The sequence below is a fragment of the Zalophus californianus genome, chromosome 8 (genome assembly GCF_009762305.2).
Source record: "Zalophus californianus isolate mZalCal1 chromosome 8, mZalCal1.pri.v2, whole genome shotgun sequence".
In the NCBI taxonomy this organism is placed as follows: domain Eukaryota; kingdom Metazoa; phylum Chordata; class Mammalia; order Carnivora; family Otariidae; genus Zalophus; species Zalophus californianus.
The window spans coordinates 23949551-23972409 of NC_045602.1; the positions used below are offsets into that span (position 1 = coordinate 23949551).

At 41.8% G+C, this 22859-nt stretch overlaps 1 protein-coding gene across 18 annotated transcripts in view; it reads left to right on the plus strand.

The window, feature by feature from the left end:
- Nucleotides 1-22859, plus strand: part of CLIP4 (CAP-Gly domain containing linker protein family member 4) — a 94068-nt gene that overhangs the window by 6204 nt on the left and 65005 nt on the right. For 13 of the 18 annotated variants that reach the window (XM_027621919.1, XM_027621920.1, XM_027621924.1 and 10 more), the window contains exon 2: nt 20053-20200. The exons of 1 other annotated variant lie outside the window; for it this stretch is intronic. In XM_027621919.1, coding sequence (XP_027477720.1) covers nt 20068-20200 — 133 coding nt within the window. In that variant the 5' untranslated portion in view covers nt 20053-20067. Of the gene's footprint in view, nt 1-2561; nt 2755-13681; nt 13843-13937; nt 14048-14561; nt 14772-20052; nt 20201-22859 lie in introns of those variants that run through there. 4 more of the 18 variants (XM_027621915.1, XM_027621913.1, XM_027621917.1 and 1 more) reach the window with 4 other exon arrangements.

Genomic DNA, 22859 nt, shown 5'->3' on the forward strand with positions numbered 1-22859 from the left:
ATGGACAGCACCCAAAGAAGCAAAGTGGCTGGTGTTTTTTCCCTGGGCTTGTGCTTTTGTGCAATGCACACATATCCAGAAGATTATTATGTTATTACGTTATTATATAATAACTGAGTGGTGGAAATGGTGATATGTAGGTGTTATTGTTATGCTGCAAAGTGGTTAATAGGGTGCAATGGGAAAGACAGAAACGATAGATTTCCATCCCCCAAGGACATCTGTATAACTTGTCTCAACCTCATTTTGAATGCAGGTCATTACTGTGCATGTGTTACACTAAGTTAAATTAAGCTGTCTGTGGAGGAATCATTTGTGAAAATAATGTGCTATTTAAAAGAACTGGTTAAATTGATTTGATAAAGGCTAACACTCTTAAGGCAACTTTGTTTTTAGTTGCTAAATTTCGCTTCAAAATGCCTGAATTTTTAAGTGTGCTTTTGTTTCAGGTTTTTTATTAAGAGAGCATAACAGATATGGGGCATAAAGATTAGGTAGGAGTTTCTATTTTGAAAATTGCTGACAGATTCTATGGTGGTTTTTCTTCATCCCCGCAAGAGTCTCTTAGCCTCCTTGTGTGACATTCGAGGCCATTCTGGTCCAGCCTCAAACTCCCTTCCAGCTCATCTTCTACCAGTCTATACCACAGGCTCTGTGCTACTAGACTCTTTACATCCTTCAAACATACGGTCAGCTTTTCTGCTTCCGATCCTCTCTCTGCTTCCGATCCTCTCTCTTGCAAAGCATCGTGGTTAAGAGTTTAATCTCTTGAACTAGACTGCCTGGGTTCAAATCCTGATTCTGCTATTTACTGTGTGTGTGTGTGTGTGTGTGTGTGTGTGTGTGTTTAAGATTCATTTATTTATTTGAGTGGGGAGGGGCAGAGGGGGAGGAGAGAGAAACTTAAGCAGACTTCATGCTCAGCGCAGAGCCCCATGTGGGGCTCAATCTCAAAACCCTGAGGTCAGGTCCCTGAGATCATGACCTGAATGGAAACCAAGAGTAGAATGCTTCACCTGCTGCGCCACCCAGGTGCCCCCGCTGTGTGATATTGAGCAAGTTGCCTAACTACTCTATGCCTTTATTTCTCCAAGTGGAAGATGAAACTAAATGATATTTCTCCTTCAGGAGTAAAATAATTCATGGAAGTGCTTAGAACAATGCATAGCACATACTAAAACCCTCGGTAAATGCTAGCTCCTCATTTATGTAACTCATTATCCTCCCCACTTAACTCTAAGTATATCTCTTCCTTGAAGGCTTTCCTGATCACGCCATCCTGCAATGTGCTCTCCCTCTTGGGAAATCCCTAAGACTAACACTGTTTCTTTGGCAGGTTGTTGGTATTCTTTTCTCATGCTCATGTTTCATGACCACATGCTAGAGTTGTCATCCAGGTATTTACTGAGCACCCACTTGGAGTCAGGTGTTTTTTTAAAAGGTTTTATTTTAATTAATTAATTTATTTATTTGACAGAGAGAGATACACAGTGAGAGAGGGAACACAAGCTGGGGGAGTGGGAGGGGGAGAAGCAGGCCTCCCGTGGAGCTCGATCCCAGGACTCTGAAATCATGACCTGAGCCGAAGGCAGATGCTTGACTACTGAGCCACCCAGGCACCCCTTATTTATTTATTTTAGAGAGAGAGAGTGCGCGTGCTCGAGAGAGCACGTGAGTCGGGGGAGGGGCAGAGAGAGGGAGGAGGAGAGAATCTCAAGCAGACGACCCTGAGACTATGACTTGAGCTGAAATCAAGAGTGAGATGCTGGGGTGCCTGGGTGGCTCAGTCCTTAAGTGTCTGCCTTCGGCTCAGGTCATGATCCCGGGGTCCTGGGATCGAGCCCCGCATCGGGCTCCTTGCTCCACGGGAAGCCTGCGTCTCCCTCTCCCACTCCCCCTGCTGTGTTCCGGCTCTCACTATCTCTCTGTCAAATAAATAAATAAAATCTTAAAAAAAAAAAAGAAGAAGAGTGAGATGCTTAACCGACTGAGCCACCAGGTGCCCCAGAGTCAGGTATTTGTGATCTCATTTTACAAAGGAGCAAACTAAAAGGATTTGCTGGGTTTACAGAGCTAGGGAAAGATGGTTCTGGGGTTCCAGCTCAGGTCGCACATAATTGCAGCCCCAACACTCTTCCTCTTATCCTAAAAAACACGGGGCGAATCTTATACTGTGTTAGAGTCCATACTTCCCTTCAGCTGGGAGGCATTCAGTTTATTTCTGGTGATTTGATGGACCAGTATGCAATTTGGTTGCCTTTCTAAGTGTCATTCAGTGCTTATGCTTGTGATTATTTTGATGGTGATAAAGATATTGCATGGGATTTTTTGATGGGCCTTAAAAAGATAACCTGGAACTTATTCTTCTTGGGTTGAACCCCATGTGAATCTAAAAACGCAATTCACATTTATTTTTGTCTTAACTATTCCCTGCTGTTGCAAATATGGTTAGATGAGAAATGTCAGAACCCATCTCATTATCAATGCAGGTTTTGTCACAACGGAGACTTTCTCATGACTCAGTACCAGCTAATTGATCTGTCAATGGCTTTCTTTGTTAGGTGAGTCATTTGATACATTGTTGACAAGATGCAAACTGCTCTCTACCCACCGGGGAAGCTCCAGTGGGTCTGGCATTCTTTCAACCCCTAATCAAGATGCTGTTAAGCAGCTGATGGCTTACAGTGAACAGGGATGAAACTATTGGTTTTGCAAGCAGCTGCTGGAAAGACAACTTGATAGAGCTTTAGTGAGGTATGAATCCTTCCCATTTTAGAGTGTGTGCATGCATGTGATACAAGGCAACTTCTGTGATTTCTAGACTCCTTGGACATAATAGTTGTATCTTTACTGAGACCGAAATCTTAAAGAACTGGGTCCTTCTATCAACAAATATTTATTGAATTCGTATTATGTGCCAAGTACTGTCCTAGGTACAGAGGATACAGCACTGACAGAAATAGACTAAAATCCCTGCCCTCTGGAGCTTTCTCTTTGAAGATTTTATTATGGAAAAAATTTCAAATTTATGCAAAAAAGAAAGAATAATATGCCCATCATTCAGCTTTAATAATGATCCATATTTTGTCATTCTTATTTCATCTATCCCTCCCATCATACACACATTTTTTTAATTGAATAAATTTGACATGTCACATTGTGTTGGTTTAAGGTGTATAGTGTGTTATTTTGATACATTTATATATTGTAATATGATTACCAATGTAATGATATTTATTACATTGCCTAATTACAGTACAACACTATTGTCTAGATTCATTACATCTCTAAGACTTATTTATTATTCATTAGAAGTTTTTGTCTTTAAACACCACACTCTTAACCCCCCTAACTCCATCCCCTGGTAAACTCTAATTTTTACAGTTTTAATTTTTTTAGCTTCTACATAAAAGTGATGTCATACAGTACTTGTCTTTCTCTGTTTGACTGACTTTGTGTAATTACTCAAAGTCCATCCATGTTGTTGCAAATGGGAGGATATCCTTCCTCATGGCTGTATAATATTCCACTGTGTGTGTATATATATATATATATACATATATATATATATATATATATATATATATATATATATCTCACATCTTTTTTATCCATTCATCCATTGATGGGCATTTGGTTGTCTCCATATCATGGTTATTGTGAATAATGCTACAATAAACATGGAAGTGCAGATATCTTGATGAACTCCTATTTTCATTACGTTTGGGTGTAAACCCAGAAGTGGAATTGCTGGATTGTATAGTAAACCTATTTTAAATTTTTTGAGGAACCTCCATATTGTTTTCCATAGCGGTTGGACTAATTTGCATTCCCATCACACACCACTTTAAAGCAAATCCTGGACATCAAACATTTTATTATAAATACTTCAGAATGAATCTCTAACAGATAAGGACTTTTTATTTTTTATTATTTTTTTATTTTTTAAAGATTTTATTTATTTATTTAATTGACACAGAGAGAGAGACCGCAAGAGAGGGAACACAAGCAGGGGGAGGGTCAGAGGGAGAAGCAGGCTTCCCGTCGAGCAGGGAGCCCGATGCGGGGCTCGATCCCAGGATCCTGAAATCATGACCTGAGCTGAAGGCAGTCACTTAACCAACTGAGCCACCCAGGTGCCCCCAGATAAGGACTTTTTAATAAAAACATAATCACAATGTTGTTCTCATACCTAAAGAAATTAACAAAAAGGGACACCTGGGTGACTCAGTCGGTTAAACATCTGCCTTCAGCTCAGGTCATGATCCCAGGGTCCTGGGATTGAGCCCCGCATCAGGCTCCCTGCCCACCAGACACCCAGTTTCTCCTTCTCCCTCTGTTGCTCCCCAGGCTTGTGTTCTCTCTCTGTCTGTCTGTCTCTCTCTGTCAAATAAATAAATAAATAAATAAATAAAGTCTTAAAAAATTAAAAAAGAAATTAACAGAAATTCCTTTTTAAAAAAGAATTGTTTAACCACTACCTTATTATTTATTATCATATTCCTTCATTGTAGACAGCTGAATGGTCTATGTCATAACCCCACCATGAGGTTCGGTCTCTTCACTGATCATTTTAAAATTTTATATCTTTTCAGCCCAACTGGGTTGGAAATTCTTTAATAAGGGCTTGGGTGTCGTTATGATGTTGGAGCCCCAGAACCCAGTGATCTGCGAAGTTGTGCACACTGTAAATCTTCAATAAATACCTATTGCTTGATTGGAAAAAAAAAGAATTGTTTATTTATTTATTTGACAGAGAGAGACACAGAGAGAGAGGGAATACAAGCTGGGGGAGTGGGAGAGGGAGAAGCAGGCTTCCCGCCGAGCAGGGAGTCTGATGCAGGGCTTGATCCCAGGACCCTGGGATCATGACCTGCGCTGAAGGCAGACACTCAATGACTGAGCCATCCAGGCATCCCAACAAAAATTTCTTGATGTAATTTAATGTCCAATTCAGGTTAAATTTCCCTCGACTCTCAATAATTTTTTTACATTTCTTTGCATCCAGATTCAAATGCTCTGCCCATTATAGGTTGTGGATAGAGCTCTTAGGTCTCTTTTGATCTATACCAGTTTCCCTTAGTTACTTTTTGATTGTAGGAATTAGGTTATCTGCCCTGTAGAAGTTCCTACATTTTGGATTTGGCTTATTGCATCCTCACGGTGGTGTTTATGGTATTCCTTTGTGCTTCACATTTTCTATAAATGATATATCTAGAGGCTTGGTTAAGGTATGTTTCAAAGGGGGGTGGACATTGGAGCTAACATCCTAGTGGAAACTGTCTTGATACCATTACTGTGTGCCAGAGATGTTTCTGGAAGTATCTGGGTGGCCAAAACTTTGAGCAGCCAGTGTGAAAAATTTAGTTCTTGGACTGTCAGTTTTAATCCTGATGCCGTGAAACATTCCCTTCGTTCCTTCTTCCTTTATGTTGGCCCATAAAGAAGACTTTTAAAAATGGTTGTGTCATATGGTGTTTGGGAGTGGCACCTACCGGAGGACCTGGGAAGCAGTTCCCCACACAGGAACGAGTTGGGTTTGAAAACTTCATTTGTTAGTGTCTTTTTGGGACTCAGACTAACAAAAGAGATGATAAACTTTTAGAATAGCATGACTTTAAATTAGGCCAGTTGAGTTTGAATATTTGAGGGAGTCTCTAGCATATATTTTGTGAATGATATTCAGGAGATTCCAGCAGGCAACCAGGAATGAGAATCATGGATTCAGATAATGAGGCTTGTGGGGGTCTTCAGTTTGTGGTCCACTTCAGTCGACGGGTCCCCACCTGAAGCTTTGAGAAAGAAAAGGAGATGGGTCAGAGGAAAGCAACCTGGGGTGACAGCACTAGGAAGTTCCTGGGTCTCTGGTGACTATTGATTTGTAAGGACTTCAGTGATATTGATAAATTTCTTCATCAAAAAATGATGTCATGGGTAGGGGTGTCTGGGTGGCTCAATCAGTCAAGCGTCTGCCTTTGGCTCAGGTCATGATCCCGGGGTCCTGTGGGGACCCTGCCTCTCCCTCTCCCTTTGCAGCTCCCCCTGCTTGTGCTCTCTCATGCTCTCTCAAATACATAATAAATAAATATCTTTAAAAATTAATGTCATGAGCTTTTTTAAAAAATGGGGAATGGGACTTTGGTTTGGGAAATCCAGAACTATGAAGGAAAGGAAGGATGATTCCAGTGAGCAAACAGAAGAATCCAGATGTCATTTACCAACTTGGGAAGGTCACGGGGAAGGGTTCTATTCTGAACATGCTGTATTTGAGATGCTTACGATACACTACAGATTAGATGTGGAGTAGGCAGTTTGATGTATGTCTGAAGTTCAGGGCTAGAGATAGAAACTTCGGAATCATTAAAATAGAGATGGCATTTAAAGCCACAGATTGGGTGAGATCATCTAGTAAATGAGAGAATGGCTTCCTGGAAGCCACATGAAGAAGGTTATAAACAGGGGAGCCTGGGTGGCTCAGCTGGTTAAGTGTCTGACTCTTGGTTTCAGCTCAGGTCATGATCTCAGGGTTCCGAGACTGAGCTCTGCATTGTGTCAGGCTCATTGCTCAGTGGAAAGTCTGCTTCTCCCTCTCCCTCTGCCCCTCCCCCTGCTTGAGGTTTCTCTCTCTCTCTAAAATAAATAAGTGAATCTTGGAAAAAAAAAAGGGTTACAGTTTCTCAGAGGCATGTCTAGGAGGGTGATTGCTGAGTCATAAAGCATGCTGATACTTTTTCACTAACTACCGCCAGATTGCTCTGTGGAATGTATTTACCAGTTTAAATTGCCATCAACAGTGCATGAGGATTCCATTTCCCCATATCTTTGCCAATATTTCAGACCATTTGACTAATTTTTGCCAAGCGGATGGGTGAAGCAATGGTGTGTTGGAACTGGCTCATGAGAGCAGATTGAACACATTTCTTCTGAACTCCTTGTTCAATGACTTCATGCTGGTAGTGTGAAATCAGCAGGCGTGAGAGTATTTGCACCATGGAAGTTGGCAAACCTGAAAAAGTAGGACCCCCCCCCCCCCGCCCTCGGCCTGGGCTGTTTTTTTAATATGCCAGCATACTGGTGACTATAGGTAGTACCATACTGTTTGCATTTCTATTCTTTCACTAATGGGTTTGAGCATCTCTCCTATGCTTGCCATTCTGGCTCTTCCTTCTGTGAACTGCCTATTTCTATCCTTTCCTCATTTTTATATTGGATTTTCTAACTTCTTTTTGTTGACTTGCAGAAGTTCCTTACATATTTTAGATATTAATCCCTAGCTGCTTTTGAACCTATCATATATCTTCTCCCAATTTGTCAGCTGCTGTTAACTTCTTCTTTCTTTCTTTTTTAAAAGATTTTATTTATTTATTTGTCAGAGAGAGGGAGAGAGCACAAGCAGGGGGAGCGGCAGATAGAGGGGGGCCAGGGAGCCCAAGGCGGGACTCAATCCCAGGACCCTGGGATCATGACCCAAGCCGAAGGCAGACACTTAACCAACTGAGCCAGCCAGGCGTCCTGCTGTTAACTTTTTCTATGGTATTCTCCATTGGAGAAAAGCCTTAATTGTGACGTAGTCAAATCTCCCAGCCTTTTGTTTTAAGGTTTGTGTTTTTGCAGTCTTGTTTTATGAAGTAAATCCCTACTCCACATTCATAAAGATATTCTCCTACATTTTCTTTTCTACCTTTCAAATTGTAGGTCCGTAATTCATCTGGAGTTCACCTTTGTATATGGTAGACATATAACTAAGCCAGTTTCCCCAACAACATCTTCTAAATAATGTATATTTTTCTCATTGATTTGTGGTATCACGTTTATATATATTGAGGTCTCATCAGTCTGCTTCTGAGTCTTCTGTTTTACTGTTCTGTCCATTCCCATACTAGGACCACACTATTTTTTATCACTGTGGTAATAACAATATTTTGCAAGGCAGTTTTCATCTCTTTGCTCTTGCTTTTCAAAACTGACATAACCATTAAACATTTTATTTTTCCTTACATATTTTATAAATTTATTGAAGTTTCTTAAAATTTGAGTTCCTGCTGGAATTTTGGTTGGTATAACATTGAATTTAGAAATTAAATGGATTTTTACAATGTCCAGACGTCCTATCCGTGGCATATCTTCACTTATTCAATCTTCCTTTTTGTCCTTAAATAGAATTTTAACATTTTCTCCATAAAGCTCTTGCAAGTTGTTAGGTTAATTCCTGGATATTATGCTTTAGAGTTTTATTGCTATTGTGAATCTTATTGTCTATTATATTTCCTGGTTGCTTACTGCCGATGTAGAAGAAACTACTTTTAGCATTTGATCTTGTACTTGGCAAACTCATTGGACTTACTTATTACTTCTAATAGTTGATTTTGTTAGCTTTTCTATGCTGATGATCATATCATCTGCAAATATAAAAATTTTAGGGGCTCTCTCCAGTGCTCTGATATTTTGCATTTAACTACTTCTGCAAGTTGGTGCTACTGCCAATCTGACATCCCAATTCTGAGAGCTGAATGTCTCTTGTGGTCCTAATGCTCTGTACAACCAGATTCTGGAAACTGAGTCCTTGTGTTCTTCCCCTGTGAATGGTATATCCTGCCCAATATCTCAGTCCTCATAAGAGCAGTGACTTGGTCTTCTGCCTATGTCTTCAATCCTTTCCTCTTGGTTTGGGTCCTGTTAGCTGCTAAGAGACCTTTTCGATGCTGACTTTATTTTATTTTTTTAAGTTAAACGAAACTTAATTTACATTCAATTAATTAACATATAGTGTACTATTAGTTTCAGAGATAGAGTTCAGTGATTCATCAGCTGTATGTAACACCCAGTGTTCATTACATCATGTGCCCTCCTTAATGCCCATCCCCCTACCCCGCTCCCCTCCAGCAACCTTCAGTTTGTTTCCTATGGTTAAGAGTCTCTTTTGGGGGGGGCACCTGGGAGGCTCAGTCACTTAAGCGTCTGCCTTCGGCTCAGATCGTGATCCCAGGGTCCTGGGATTAAGCTCTGCGTGGGGCTCCCTGCTCAGCGGGGAGTCTGCTTCTCTTCCTCCCTCTCCCTCTGCCCCTCTCCCTGCTCATGCTCTCTCTCTCTTTCAAATAAATAAAAATTTAAAAAATAGAGTCTCTTTTGGTTTGTCTCCCTCTCTGATTTCGTCATCTTTTATTTTTCCCTTCCTTCCTCTATGCTCCTCTGTTTTGTTTCTTAAATTCCACATATGAGTGATATCATATAATTCTTTCTCTGATTGATTTATTTCACTTAGCATAATACCCTCTAGTTTCATCTATGTCATTGCAAATGGCAAGATTTCATTTTTTGATGGCTAATATTCCATTGTGTGTGTGTGTATGTGTGTGTGTATATATATATACCACATCTTTATCCATTCATCTGCTGATGGACATCTGGGCTCTTTCCATAGTTTGGCTATTGTGGACATTGCTGCTATAAACATTGGGGTGCAGGTGCCCCTTCAGATCACTACATTTGTATCTTTGGGGTAAATTTCTAGTAGTTGATGCTGACTTTCTAACTTTCTGCCTGAATTTCTGAACGATCCATGCTGTTTGACACAGCATTTCTGAGTCCTGAATGCGCAAAAGGACACCCTGTGTAAGTAATACAAAACAGTGGATCAACACAGGACTTTATATCAGATAGACTTAGGTTTGAATCTTTTTCTGCCCCAAGGTACACTGAGCAAGTTCCACAACCTCCTGGAGTCTGCTTCTTCATTTGTAAAGTGAAGGCAAATAAAATCCCATTGGTAAGGGCCATATAGTAGTCAGTCAGTAATGCCCCTTCTCCAGCCTGGTGCTGATCACCTCCTGGGACTGTGGTTTATACTTCGTTGTCCAGGAACCTTGCTGTGCCTTAGACATAATTGCATCTTAGGTGCAGCTGGACCATATCCCCATGTGCCTTCTCATCCCAGTAGATGGTTCAAGTTCCAAGTTCTGGTCCCATATCACTGCCCAGTCCAACTCTTGTTAAACAGGCAATACCTGGTCATACTTGTATGACCCATGGGGTGTTCTAGGAAGTATTACCCCATAAACTACCTTGATGATGGTTTATGGTGTAAACTCAATTTTTTGGACAAAGGCAACCAAGTGAGTAGGAGAGTCTCTCCCTAATGGCTTGGTATCCTGTGAAATTGCCTCTCAACTGTTTTGTATGTGGGTGTAGCAGAAAAAGTCAGTAACCTGGCTGGTTTGAACAGAAAGTTGCATTATAGTTAAAAACAACACAGCTAGCCACACCCTGTCACCTAATAATAGTGGTATCTCAGAGGGATAATTTAAATCAGCAATAAAAGTGAATTGTATACCTCTGGAAACTTCTGTTACACACAAATCTTTCTGAGTTTTTGTGGCTTACTTACCATAGGACTCATTTACAGTTGCTGAAAGCCAACTGAAGGCAGATCGCCTTTCTTCTTTTAACCAGTTAAAGAGGTGGGTGGGGTCAGACAAAAACAGGGTAAGATGAGATCAGGGCGAGGGAGGTGGAAGCCCCAAAGGGAGGAAGCCTCTGTGTCACATTATCATCCCTAAGAGTGCATGAAGATGCTGAACTTGCAGGGACAAAGAAACTGGCAGCTGACCGGGGACTGTGGGATGGTCATGGTGTTTAAATATTACATAAGTTCTATGGATTTCAGTTGACAGTATGTTCCAACCAATATAACAATGTAATGTGACTGCTGCAAACAACTCTTTTGATATCTTGAGCTATGCTAATAGAAGCATAGGACCGAGAAAGAGGTCAGAGTTTCTATCCTCTCTGCATGCAACAGGACACTCCCGTTCATTCAGGAGCTCTAGACAAGCTGGGGTGCATCGTAAAGAGTCCTTTAACATGCTGGTGAGTGGGATCTTGACCATGTCTTATAAGGAGCAGCCTAAGGGATAGGGAATGCTTGTCCTGGATACCTTGGAGTGAGACATGATCTGGAAATCCCTAGGGTAGAAAGCCAGTAAGGAGGAGATGCAGGGAGCTGGATTTGGCTCAAGGTAGGAAGACCTTGTCAACAAGATTGACCTATGATAAAATGGCTGTTTTCAAAGGAAGTGAGTTCCTGGTTACTTTTTTTTTTTTACATTTTTTTATTATGTTATGTTAATCACCATACATCATTAGTTTTTTTAATTTTTATTTTTTATTGTTATGTTAATCACCATATATTACATCATTAGTTTTTGATGAAGTGTTCCATGATTCATTGTTTGTGCATAACACCCAGTGCTCCATGCAGAACGTGCCCCCTTGAATACCCATCACCAGGCTAACCCATCCCCCCACCCTCCTCCCCTCTAGAACCCTCAGTTTGTTTTTCAGAGTCCATCGTCTCTCATGGTTCGTCTCCCCCTCTGACTTACTCCCCCTCATTCTTCCCCTCCTGTTATTTTCTACTTTTTCTTTTTTCTTAACATATGTTGCATTATCTGTCGCAGAAGTACAGATCTGCGACTCAACAGTCTTGCACAATTCACAGCGCTCACCATAGTACATACCCTCCCCAATGTCTATCACCCAGCCACCCCATCCCTCCCACCCCCCACCACTCCAGCAACCCTCAGTTTGTTTCCTGAGATTAAGAATTCCTCATATCAGTGAGGTCATATGATACATGTCTTTCTCTGATTGACTTATTTCACTCAGCATAACACCCTCCAGTTCATCCACGTCGTTGCAAATGGCAAGATCTCATTCCTTTTGATGGCTGCATCATATTCCATTGTGTATATATACCACCTCTTCTTTATCCATTCATCTGTCAATGGACATCTTGGCTCTTTCCACAGTTTGGCTATTGTGGACATTGCTGCTATAAACATTGGGGTGCACGTACCCCTTCGGATCCCTACATTTGTGTCTTTGTGGTAAATACCCAGTAGTGCAATTGCTGGATCGTATGGTAGCTCTATTTTCAACTGTCTGAGGAACCTCCATACTGTTTTCCAGAGGGGTTGCACCAGCTTGCATTCCCACCAACAGTGTAGGAGGGTTCCCCTTTCTCCACAACCCTGCCAACATCTGCCGTTTCCTGACTTGTTCATCCTAGCCATTCTGACTGGTGTGAGGTGGTATCTCACTGAGGTTTTGATTTGGATTTCCCTGATGCCGAGCGATGTTGACCACTTTTTCATGTGTCTGTTGGCCATTTGGATGTCTTCTTTGGAAAAATGTCTGTTCATGTCTTCAGCCCATTTCTTGATTGGATTATTTGTTCTTTGGGTGTTGAGTTTGATAAGTTCTTTATAGATTTTGGATACTAGCCCTTTATCTGATATGTCATTTGCAAATATTTTCTCCCATTCTGTCGGTTGTCTTTTGGTTTTGTGGACTGTTTCTTTTGCTGTGCAAAAGCTTTTTATCTTGATGAAATCCCAATAGTTCATTTTTGCCCTTGCTTCCCTTGCCTTTGGCGATGTTTCTAGGAAGAAGTTGCTGCGGCTGAGGTCGAAGAGGTTGCGGCCTGTGTTCTCCTTTAGGATTTTATACATCATTAGTTTTTGATGTAGTGTTCCATGAGTTCCTGGTTACTGAAGGCATTCAACTATGGCCATTTGGTGGAAGGATGTCATAAGGGAGACTCGAGCAACTGGAAGGGGGCCTTTTCTAATCCCTGGGATCGATGATTCTAACAGGAAAAGATGCTCTGGTGTGCCCCAGCACTTACCTCTGCTCGTGCAGAGTCATAGACATTTATTCATTCAACATCTGCTATTCCTAGGCACTATGCTTGGTGAACACAGAAGTACATTGTAGTAATCTGTATAGCAAAGCCAGAACAAAAAGGCCTCAGAGAGAGTTGTTATGGTGTAACACTAGTGATTCAGTGTTATAAACCTCAGTCATGGGGAAACAATGGACTCATTAAGTTCCTTCACTGAGGGGACTCATTAAGTGTCAAGTAACACCTTTCCTTCACTGGATGATGGAGAACCAGGATGTCAGCATTTCTGTCTGTTAGTTGTCACAGTTTCACCGCCTTCTGGCTCTTGGGGGATGGGGACTGGGACCAAGAGAGAAGAAGGTAAGAAACGAGCAAAGCAGTAGGGGAAATAAAGTTCTGGGATGACTACTGTTTACGCTGTCTACACTGACACCTTTGCGTGTAATTATTCCACCTGGGCATACTATTGACTAGGCTTTTTACGGTAAGACCTGCAAACAGGTAATTGGCTGATGGACCTACTCTGGACCATGCACGGGGTTAGACACAGGGGAGCCCCCAAACAGGTAAGATGCCCTCGCTGCCCTTGTGAAGTCGGTGGGGGCGCTCCTAGCCCCAGGGGCTAGCTAAGGGCTTTAATGGAGGAAAAAGCGCGCCCAGGGCTGCTTCCCCCGCTCACTGCCCTGGGCCCGGCGGGGTTCCTCCGAGAACCGCCCTCGAGCTGCGGTGGAAATGTCACAGCAGCACCACCTCCACGCAAGCTTAACCCCAGACAGTGCTAACCTGGAGGCCTAACCTTGCGTCGGCTGGGGGGCCGCCGGGGCGCAGGCAGGAGGCGCGCGAGCACAGGGGCGCGTTCCCCGCCTCCGTTTCCCCCCCCGCCCCCTCCCCCGGGTCCCGGCGCGTGCGCGGGGCTGGGGCCGAGGCCTGCGCGCGGCCCGGGCGCCTGCACTGCGCGCGCGCCGACCCCGCGTGGGGCCCGGCTCGGCGCGCGCGGAGGCGGCAGGCGGGAGGGGCCGGCCGAGGTCGGGCAGCGGCGCGGCGGGAGGCTGCGCGGCGGGCCACTGGAGACGGGCGCCGGGTGGAGGAGCGCGCCTCTCGGCCTTGCCTCCGCGCCTCCGCGTTCGCAGCCGGCCGCCCCGACAGGACCCGAGGAGCAGGTGGGGCGGGAGCGCGCCGGGGGTGGGGGGAGCTCCGGGCCGGCAGGGCGGGGGCGCGGGGGCCCGAGGGGCGGTTGGCTGCTCGGGGAGGGCGGCGCGGAGGGGAGCCCTGTGGCCGCGTCCAGTGGCGCCGGTGTCGCGGGCTCCCGCAGGCCTCCCTGGGGCGGCGCCGGGGGCGGGGGCGGCGCGGCCCACCTTCGGGGAGGTGGGTTTCTCCTCTCCGCTCCTGGCGGGCGCCTTAACTTTCGGAGGAGGTGCGGCGCGGTGTCTGGTTGCGGCTCCCCCCGCCTCTGCCGCCGCGGCCGCGGCCGCGGCCGCCCGGGCGCCCTGGGAGTGCCACCCGCGCGCCGAGGTGCTGCGTGCGCTGCGCCGCCCTCCGTCTTTTTCCTGCGGCGGGCCTCCTCACATCTCTCGTGCCTCCCTTGGCTTCCTAAATTGTTTAAGAAACCTTTTGCCAGTGGGAATGCGACGCGAAACCAAATGACTTTGCTTCCGGTCTTTGGCTGTCCTGAGATCCCTTAATTCTAAATCGTGGGAATTGGGAAGGGAAGTTGGAGGGAGCACTTGCATCGAGACCTGCCCTAAACAGAGACGTGGTTTAGACCTCATCCTTGCAGATTAGATTGATGGGTTTGTAATGTCAGTTTTCTTTTAGATGTCAGGTTGTTCATTCATCCAGAGACTAAAGAGGCAGTTTGGATTTAAACTCTGAGACAGTGTTTTGATACGTATCAGAGGATGATATTCTCCTGGGATAGTAACTTAGTCTATGTTCCCAGCTAGACTGTGGTTCATATTGTAGCAATATCGTAGTAAAAATCGGCGCCTTTGAAATATTTCAACCAGGAAACGCCCTCTTCGGAAACATCCCCCAAATACTTTTACTTCATTTTCACATTGACATTTATGAATCTTCTGCAGAATTTAAAGTAAGTCGCCTAAATGGCAGATGATCAGGCGGTGCGGGACATGTAGCAACGATGGACGAAAAGCAGGGAATTGAAAATGGCAGAAGTCTAGCTTTCTGTGTTTTTATTATGCAGAACCATCCCGGCTCTATCTTACTTTGCTAACATTAATATGCATTTTTAATGCTTTCGTTTGATAATGGACTACCAGGGCTGTAAGATTAGATCTCGAAATGGAATGAATATTTTTATTTAGATTTTATAGACGATTTAGCAAGTGGTATATTATTTGTAGTATTTCAGATATTTCAGATTTACCAGATACAGTTTCCACCAGCAGGGCCTTTTTTTTTAAAAAAGTGATATTTATATGGTGTCTTTTATTGTTTATAACGCCCCTAATTTTGAAACATGTACTAGTGATCTTTATGTTATAGAATCAACTCTGTTTATTTTTTAATTTTTTTAAGGATTTTATTTATTTATTTGACAGAGACAGACACAGCGAGAGAGGGAACACAAGCAGGGGGAGTGGGAGAGGGAGAAGCAGGCTTCCCGTGGAGCAGGGAGCCTGATGCGGGGCTTGATCCCAGGACCCTGAGATCATGACCTGAGCTGAAGGCAGATGCTCAATGACTGAGCCACCCAGGTGCCCCTCAACTCTCTCTGTTTAAACCTGCAAATAGGGGTGCCTGGGTGGCTCAGATGGTTGAGTGTCTGCCTTCGGCTCAGGTCATGGTCCCGGGGTCCTGGGATTGAGCCCTGCATTGGGCTCCTGGCTCAGCGGGGAGCTTGCTTCTCCCTCTCCCTCTGCCTCTCCCCCTGCTCATGCTTCCTCTCTCTCTCTCTCTCTCTCTCTTTCTTTCTCTCCCTCCCCCTTCTCCATATATATATATATATATATATATATATATCTGTGTCTCAAATGAATAAATAAAATCTTAAAAAAAACCCTACAAATATCTGGTTACTTTTAGGCTTACTGTTCCCTTGTTAATTATGTATAATTAACTGTGATGCTGTTGGCTTGCTTTGTTAACCTTTATTTGTTTCTTGCTGTTTATTATTTTCTCATCTGGAGTTTGAGCAGCACTGTTTTACTTCAGTGATATTCAGTAGAACTTTCTGCAAGGAGGGAAGTGTTTCTGCACTGTTTCAACAGGTTAGCCACTAGCCACGTGTGGCTTTTGAGTACTTGTATGGGGCTAGAGCAATGCAGGAACTGATTTTTTAATTTAATGTAAGTAGCCACATGTAGCTAGTAGCTACCTGTTTGGACACTGCAGCTATAAATTTAGTCTTTCAGGAAGCTTCCACTGGTTCTCTTGAATCCAGCGCTTGTTACAACTATATAGTACCTACAGCTTTCTTATAGGAATCCTGTACAAGACTCTAATCTATGTGAGGACAAGGGCATACCTATTTTCTTTCCCTTTGCTACCTAGTCTAGGACTTAGAAACACTCAGCAAATGTTTGTTGAGTGACTAAGTGAAATTCTTGAGGGCAGGTGTCTTTTATAATCTCTCTAGGGCCCAGAGCCAACTAAGTATTAAATACTGTAAATACTCGTTTAGTGATTGAACAGATGCATGTACATAACAAATAAGCGGGTAACTGGAGATGTTACATTAGAAAATTTTTTGTTATTAAAGTATAATTAACACGTAGTGTTATATTAGTTTTAGGTATATAGTAAAATGACTCAACAATTGCTATATTACTCAGTGCTCATCATAAGTGTATTCTTAATATTCTTTATCCTTTTCACTCACCCCCGCCTACCTCCCCTCTAGCAATCACTGGTTTGTTCTCTATATTTAAGAGTCTGCCCGCCCTCCCTCCCTACTTTCCTTCCTTTTTTGTTCCTTTGTTTTGTTTCTTAAATTCCACATATGGTTGAAATCATATGGTATTTGTCTTTCTCTGTCTGACTTCACTTAGCATTATGCCCTCCAGGTGCATCCATATTGTTGCAAATGGCAAGATAGTCTTTTTTATGACTGAGTAATATTCCACATGCACGCACGCACACGCACACACGCACGCACACACACACACACCCCACACATCGTCTTCATCCACTCATCTGTGGATGGACCCTTGGGTTGTTTGCATATCTTGCCTATTGTACATAATGCTGCAGTAAACATAGGGTGCATATAGTTTTTTGGATTAGTGTTTTCATTTTCTTTGATTAAATATCTAGTAGTGGAATCACTGGATCATATAGTAATTCTATTTTTAATTTTTTAAAAGATTTTATTTATTTGACAGAGAGACACAGCGAGAGCAGGAACACAAGCAAGGGGAATGGGAGAGGGAGAAGCAGACTTCCCGCCAAGCAGGGAGCTAGATGTGGGGCTTGATCCCAGGACCCTGGGATCATGACCTGAGCCGAAGGCAGACCCTTAACCGACTGAGCCACCCAGGCGCCCCTATTTTTAATTTTTAAAGGATACTTAGAGATATGGTTTAAATGCTTATTTTGGTTATAATAGTTCCCTGGGAGTCTAATGAATATAAAGACTCATGGCATGATACAATATGAAATTGAATGGAAGAGCCTCATGATTCCAACTTGTGTGGATACAGCTTAGATGTCCTGTTAGTTGAGTAGCTCAAAGATGCTGCCCTTGAACCATATTCCAAATAAAACCAAGAGAGTCTCTTGACCTCAGTAAGGTTCCATAGTGAGGCCTACCAGCCCTGAACCACTTTGAAGAAGTTAGTGGGCATCTCTACTCACCACCATTCTGTGTTAGGGTATGGCTAGGAAATCCTTGAAAAATCATTAGATACTAGAGCCATGTTACAAGTGGCATTTTCTGGGGTGCCTGGGTGGCTCAGTCGTTAAGCGTCTGCCTTTGGCTTGCGTCATGATCCCAGGGTCCTGGGATTGAGCCCCACATCGGGCTCCCTGCTCCGTGGGAAGCCTGCTTCTCCCTCTCCCACTCCCCCTTCTTGTGTTCCCTCTCCCTCTGTGTCTCTCTCTGTCAAATAAATAAATAAAATCTTAAAAAAAAACAACTTTTAAAACAAGTTGCATTTTCTCAGAGCTGATTTGGGGTAATGGTGTAGGATGGGATTCCTGCATAAATCAAAAATTTGGAGAATTTGATTCTACTTTGACCAAGTTTGATCAAGATCCCAGGTGTCATAGATCTTCAGATCCAGAGATTGCTTTTAGGAAGGATTCTAAAACTTGACCAGTTTTTAGAGGTGTGCAGTTTTCTTAAATGGGGCAAAAGGTAGAATGTTGAGTTTTTCATAAAGGAAAGGAAATGGGACTAGGGAAAAATGCAATGAAGACAGAAAATACAAAGAATGTTCAGTACATTGATCAAGTAATATTGTAGCTTCTCTGGGCTTGAAGTATCTAGCATGTGAAATGACAGCGTTTATTACATCTTGTTAAATAAATCATCTTTCCACCGTGAATCTAGGATTTGAATTAAAAATATGTGTAAGACACTAATCTAGCTTCTGTGGTAGGTGATAGTTGTATAAGGTACAGTTCTTTAAGGATCTCCAAATCCTGCAAGGAAATGACAGGTGGTCTCAGGATCACTTTCAAAAAACATTTTTGGATGAGAAACTCTAGGGTGTGTGTGACTTTTTGGAATTGAAGTATTTGAGGAAGATCACCTTGCTGTGTGATACCAGTTCCTTGTTATTTTCCTGTTTATGTGGCAGAGTTACTGTCAGAATGATTCAAAGTATTGGGTGGCAAGTAACTTTAGCATCCAAGAGAACTTGAATACCTTTAACATAGTTAACACTGGATTAGGTTCTTTAATATAGAATATCCACACATCCATATAAGCATGCACTTTATGAGAAAAAAAGAAATCACCTTACTCTTTACCAGTTCCTGTTAGTCTTCAGAAAACATATGAATCAAGTTGGAAAGGAACCAGTTAGCTCAGAGGGGTTACTGTTTCTTTGGAGCAGGATGGTGATGGTGGAGTAAAGATGGGTAAGTTAGATATAGGACTGGTTAACGAAGTATAATAGAACACACATTGAGTAATATCCTTACTCTACCGTGACCTGGTAGAGTAAGCTATCAATTTACTATCTTGATTTATTCTTTCTAAAATGGTCAAAAATCATTTTTATTTAGTTTTTTAATGTAGTTTTTTGCTTATATTTAAAAATAGATTCATAGTATTTCAGACTTTAAAGATTTGATACAAAAGAAACTGGATGTTTTTTACCTTTATAGTTCAGTTTTACTAACATTTTCTCTGCCTTCTATGCCATTGCCAAACGAGCTAGGCTGCAGCAGCAGTCCAGTTTATAGCACATTTATTCTAAGCTCTCATGTTTTCTGGGAAAAAGAGGTAATATAAGTGACGTGGTTTACAAGGCATGGCCTTCCAACTTCTGCTAGGATAGACTGAATAGGTCTTGTATGTTGATAAGAAGTGAACGATGCTGGTAAGCTCTTAGATCCATATTTGTGTAAGTGATGTGATTGATTTTCAGTAAAGTGTTCTGGGATTTCAGAAAATAACAACATTCTAAAGTATATGATTTTCATGTGATGAGCATATGACATGAGCTATTACTGGATGATAGATAATGTAACCTGTGTCAGATCCTATGATAGATAGAGATATATCTCTAAGGGATATTATGTCCCTTTGTTACTTGAGTAAAGAGAAGATCACCCATTTAGATTAACTCAGCATTTTAAAATATTTTCACCTATTATTGGGAAATACATAGCTTTTTATTACTCCCGGGCTTTGTCTAAAAAGACTACATGTCTGTAAGAGACTTATGAAGCAACATATATTCTTCAACAACAGTTTGCTAAAAGGAAGTTTTATTTTCATCTTCCTTTCTAAAAGAGATTCTTGAAGGTTGAAGTTTACAATGTCAGTGGGTTGGGGTGCCTGGCTGGCTCAGTCGGAGGAACATGCAACAGTTGATCTCGGGGTTGTAAGTCTGAGTCCCATGTTGGGTGTAGAAATTACTTTATAACATAAAACCTTAAAAAAAATGTCAGCAGGGCGTCTGGGTGGCTCAGATGGTTAAGCGTCTGCCTTTGGCTCAGGTCGTGATCCCAGGGTCCTGGGATCGAGTCCCGTGTTGGGCTCCCTGCTCCTTGGGAGCCTGCTTCTCCCTCTGCCTCTCTCTCTCTCTGTCTTTCATGAATAAATAAATAAAATCTTTAAAAAAATGTCAGTAGGTTATATATTAAAAGAAAATAGGTTTTTTTATTGTGATTGAAGGCCATAATTCTAAGTTGCATACAAATATAATAGATATGCTTTCTTCTCCCTCTCATTAAAGGTGCCTTTCTAGAAGATGACCATAGAGGACCTTCCAGATTTTCCAGTAGAAGGAAATTGTTTGATTGGAAGATACCCGTTTTTATTTCCAGGTTCTGAGACACCAGTTGTTTTTTCCATTTCTGCGGCACCAATGCCTTCGGACTGCGGTACGTCGAGTAGCTGATAATGGCCTGGAGACTTGACTTCTGTCTTGTGCCCTTTTTGCATTCATAATTTTTCCTAAAACTCTTTGGCATGGTTTCCATAAAATTGCTAGTTTTCCTTTTTCAAAAATACAATTGCTTATTGCTTTTCTTCTGCCTCTTAAGCCATGAATGCTTTATTTTGCTGTCAGCATTTTTATTATGTAAAAATGTTCATTTTAAGCACCGTGATGGATTTAGAGGATCTTATTTTTAGAATGCAGTGGTGCTTAGACATCTAGCATTCTTGTGCTATTGATGTATTTATTTTGGTTAAATGTACTGACTTGCTTAAAAAGCCATGTATTAAGACAAAACAAAATATTATGAGCTAGCCATCTCTAAGGGCCTTGCTCTCTCTGAAGTGCTAGGATCTAATTTACCAAATAGTCACTACTGAAACGATCCAAATTTGGGGGATAATATAACAAGTTATGTGTTTGAGTACATAAGCAAGCCGAATTGGGATCTTCTCTCACTAGTCTTCCGTTGTAATTATAATGTGTACACAAATATAGTAAAACTTAAAAAAAAAAAGCCATGTACTTAGGTAGAGAGTGTGAGGCGTTGCCCTGGAATGTGAAGTGGGATTGGTTCATATTTAAATCGGTTCACTTAAATCTCCTTTGTAAAATGTAAATTTATAGCTATTCTAGTTTTTACCTATTTAGGCTTATTTCTCCAGAACTATATATTATCAGATTGTTGCTAAAGGAATAAAAGAAAACCAGGAGATAAATTTAATAGATTTATTACATTTCTAGTTTAGTTAGAATTTTTCAAGTAAAGTATTGGGTCATCATTTCAAATTGTCTTTGGAGACAGAGATCATGCAATTTCTTTTTTTTTATTTGTTATTTTTTCTTCAGAAATGCAACTTTTAAATATTAGTAGATATGAAATTGTTAGGTGGGGAATTTATCTCTTTAGTCATATCCATTCTAATAATTACTCACCTCCAAGTTCAGAATCTAGAGCAGCTTGCCTTGCAGTGATCAGAAATATTCCATAAAACCTGTGCTTGGATCCTGGGAGTTATTTGCAGCTTTTATAAAACGTGGACTGGGTTTATTTTCAGATATAACAAAATCAATTATGCAGGAAAAACCTTAACTAAAGCACTTTGTGCCTCGCTTATGGCACTTACTTCATTCTATCCTGAGTCGTAATTGTCTTATTTCCTTTCCTAGGCTATAGCTCTTTGGGATGGAGTAACAACCATGCTTTGTTTTTGTTTATCTTCTTAGGGCTAATGTAGGGCTAGTGATTTGTTGATTAGTTGCTCAGTCAGTGTTTGTTGAATAAATACATTGAATGTAAGGTGATAATGGCCGTTGACCCCTTTGTATGACTGAAATTAAACATTGCCTATATGCTTAGAATTATACATTCTTAGAATCTGAATGGACCTGTAGGTCAACTTTCCCTACTCACTTCTTAGTATAGAAGTTCTATTTTCAGGATCTCTGATGAATAACCACTCAGCCATTTGGATAACTTCAGTAGTGGGAAGCTAGTGAAACAGTCCATTTCATGGTTAAAAAGTTTTAGTTGTGATAAAGTTGTTTTTGTATATAGACTCAAAATATGTCTCCTTGAAACTTTGGCCAACCGATACCAGTTTTTGATGTGTGGAACATACTTCTTTATATGATAGCCTTCAAATATTTGGAGATAATTTGAATATTTTTATTTAATGTAGTTCCTTAGGCTACATGTTTCTGGTTCCTTCATCAGTCCCTCAGCGTCAGGATTTCTAGACCCTTTTCATTCTAGTTGTTTCTTTCTTTGTACAGTGTAGTCAGTGTCCCCTTGAAAAGTGGCATCCTGTATTTATTATTTATTGAGGGCCTGTTATGTGCTGATACTGTCCTAGTTGCTGGGGATAGCACAGTGACTGAGATAGACATTCTAATGGGGAAAGACAATAAACAAATTAATAAACAAAACAAATATGTGGAGAAAAGAAACAGGGTGCTGTGACAGAGGATAATGGTGCAGAGTGTCTCTTGTAGATGGGGTGGTCATCCGGAGTCAGAAGAAGCTGGTCACAAGAAGAGCCTGGAGAGAAGTATTCCAGGCAGAAGTATAGGAAGTTAAAGGCACAGAGTTGGGGAAAAAACTTTGGTACATCCTAAGAATTAAAGGAAGGCCGTTGTGGTTGAGAAGCAAAGTGGTTGAGGGGCAGAACGACAGGAAAGGATGTTGGAGAGAAAGGCAGGGGGCAGATCACGCGGGATCATTTAGGCCTTGGTAAGGAATTTATATTTTATGCGGAGTGTAATGAGAGCCATTGAATGTGAGACTGAGAATGAGATTAAAAAAAGAAACAAAGAAAAACCAACTGCACAAACCAGAGTTTAGACATGCAGGTCAGTGTTGATTCTCCAGGTGGTTACCCTGCAAGGCAATATGAAGATTTTTGGAATCCAGTTTACGCAGAATGCATATCACATATATTATAAACCCCACGATGCATTATTATTTTTCCTTAAAGAGTGAGTTACCTCTTAAAGGGATTTAAGTAATAGTAGCATATCTTATTTGCCCAAGTAGTTACCATTTCCAGTGTTCTTTATTCTGTTGTGCAGGTCTAGATGTCCAGTCAATACCATTTTCCTTC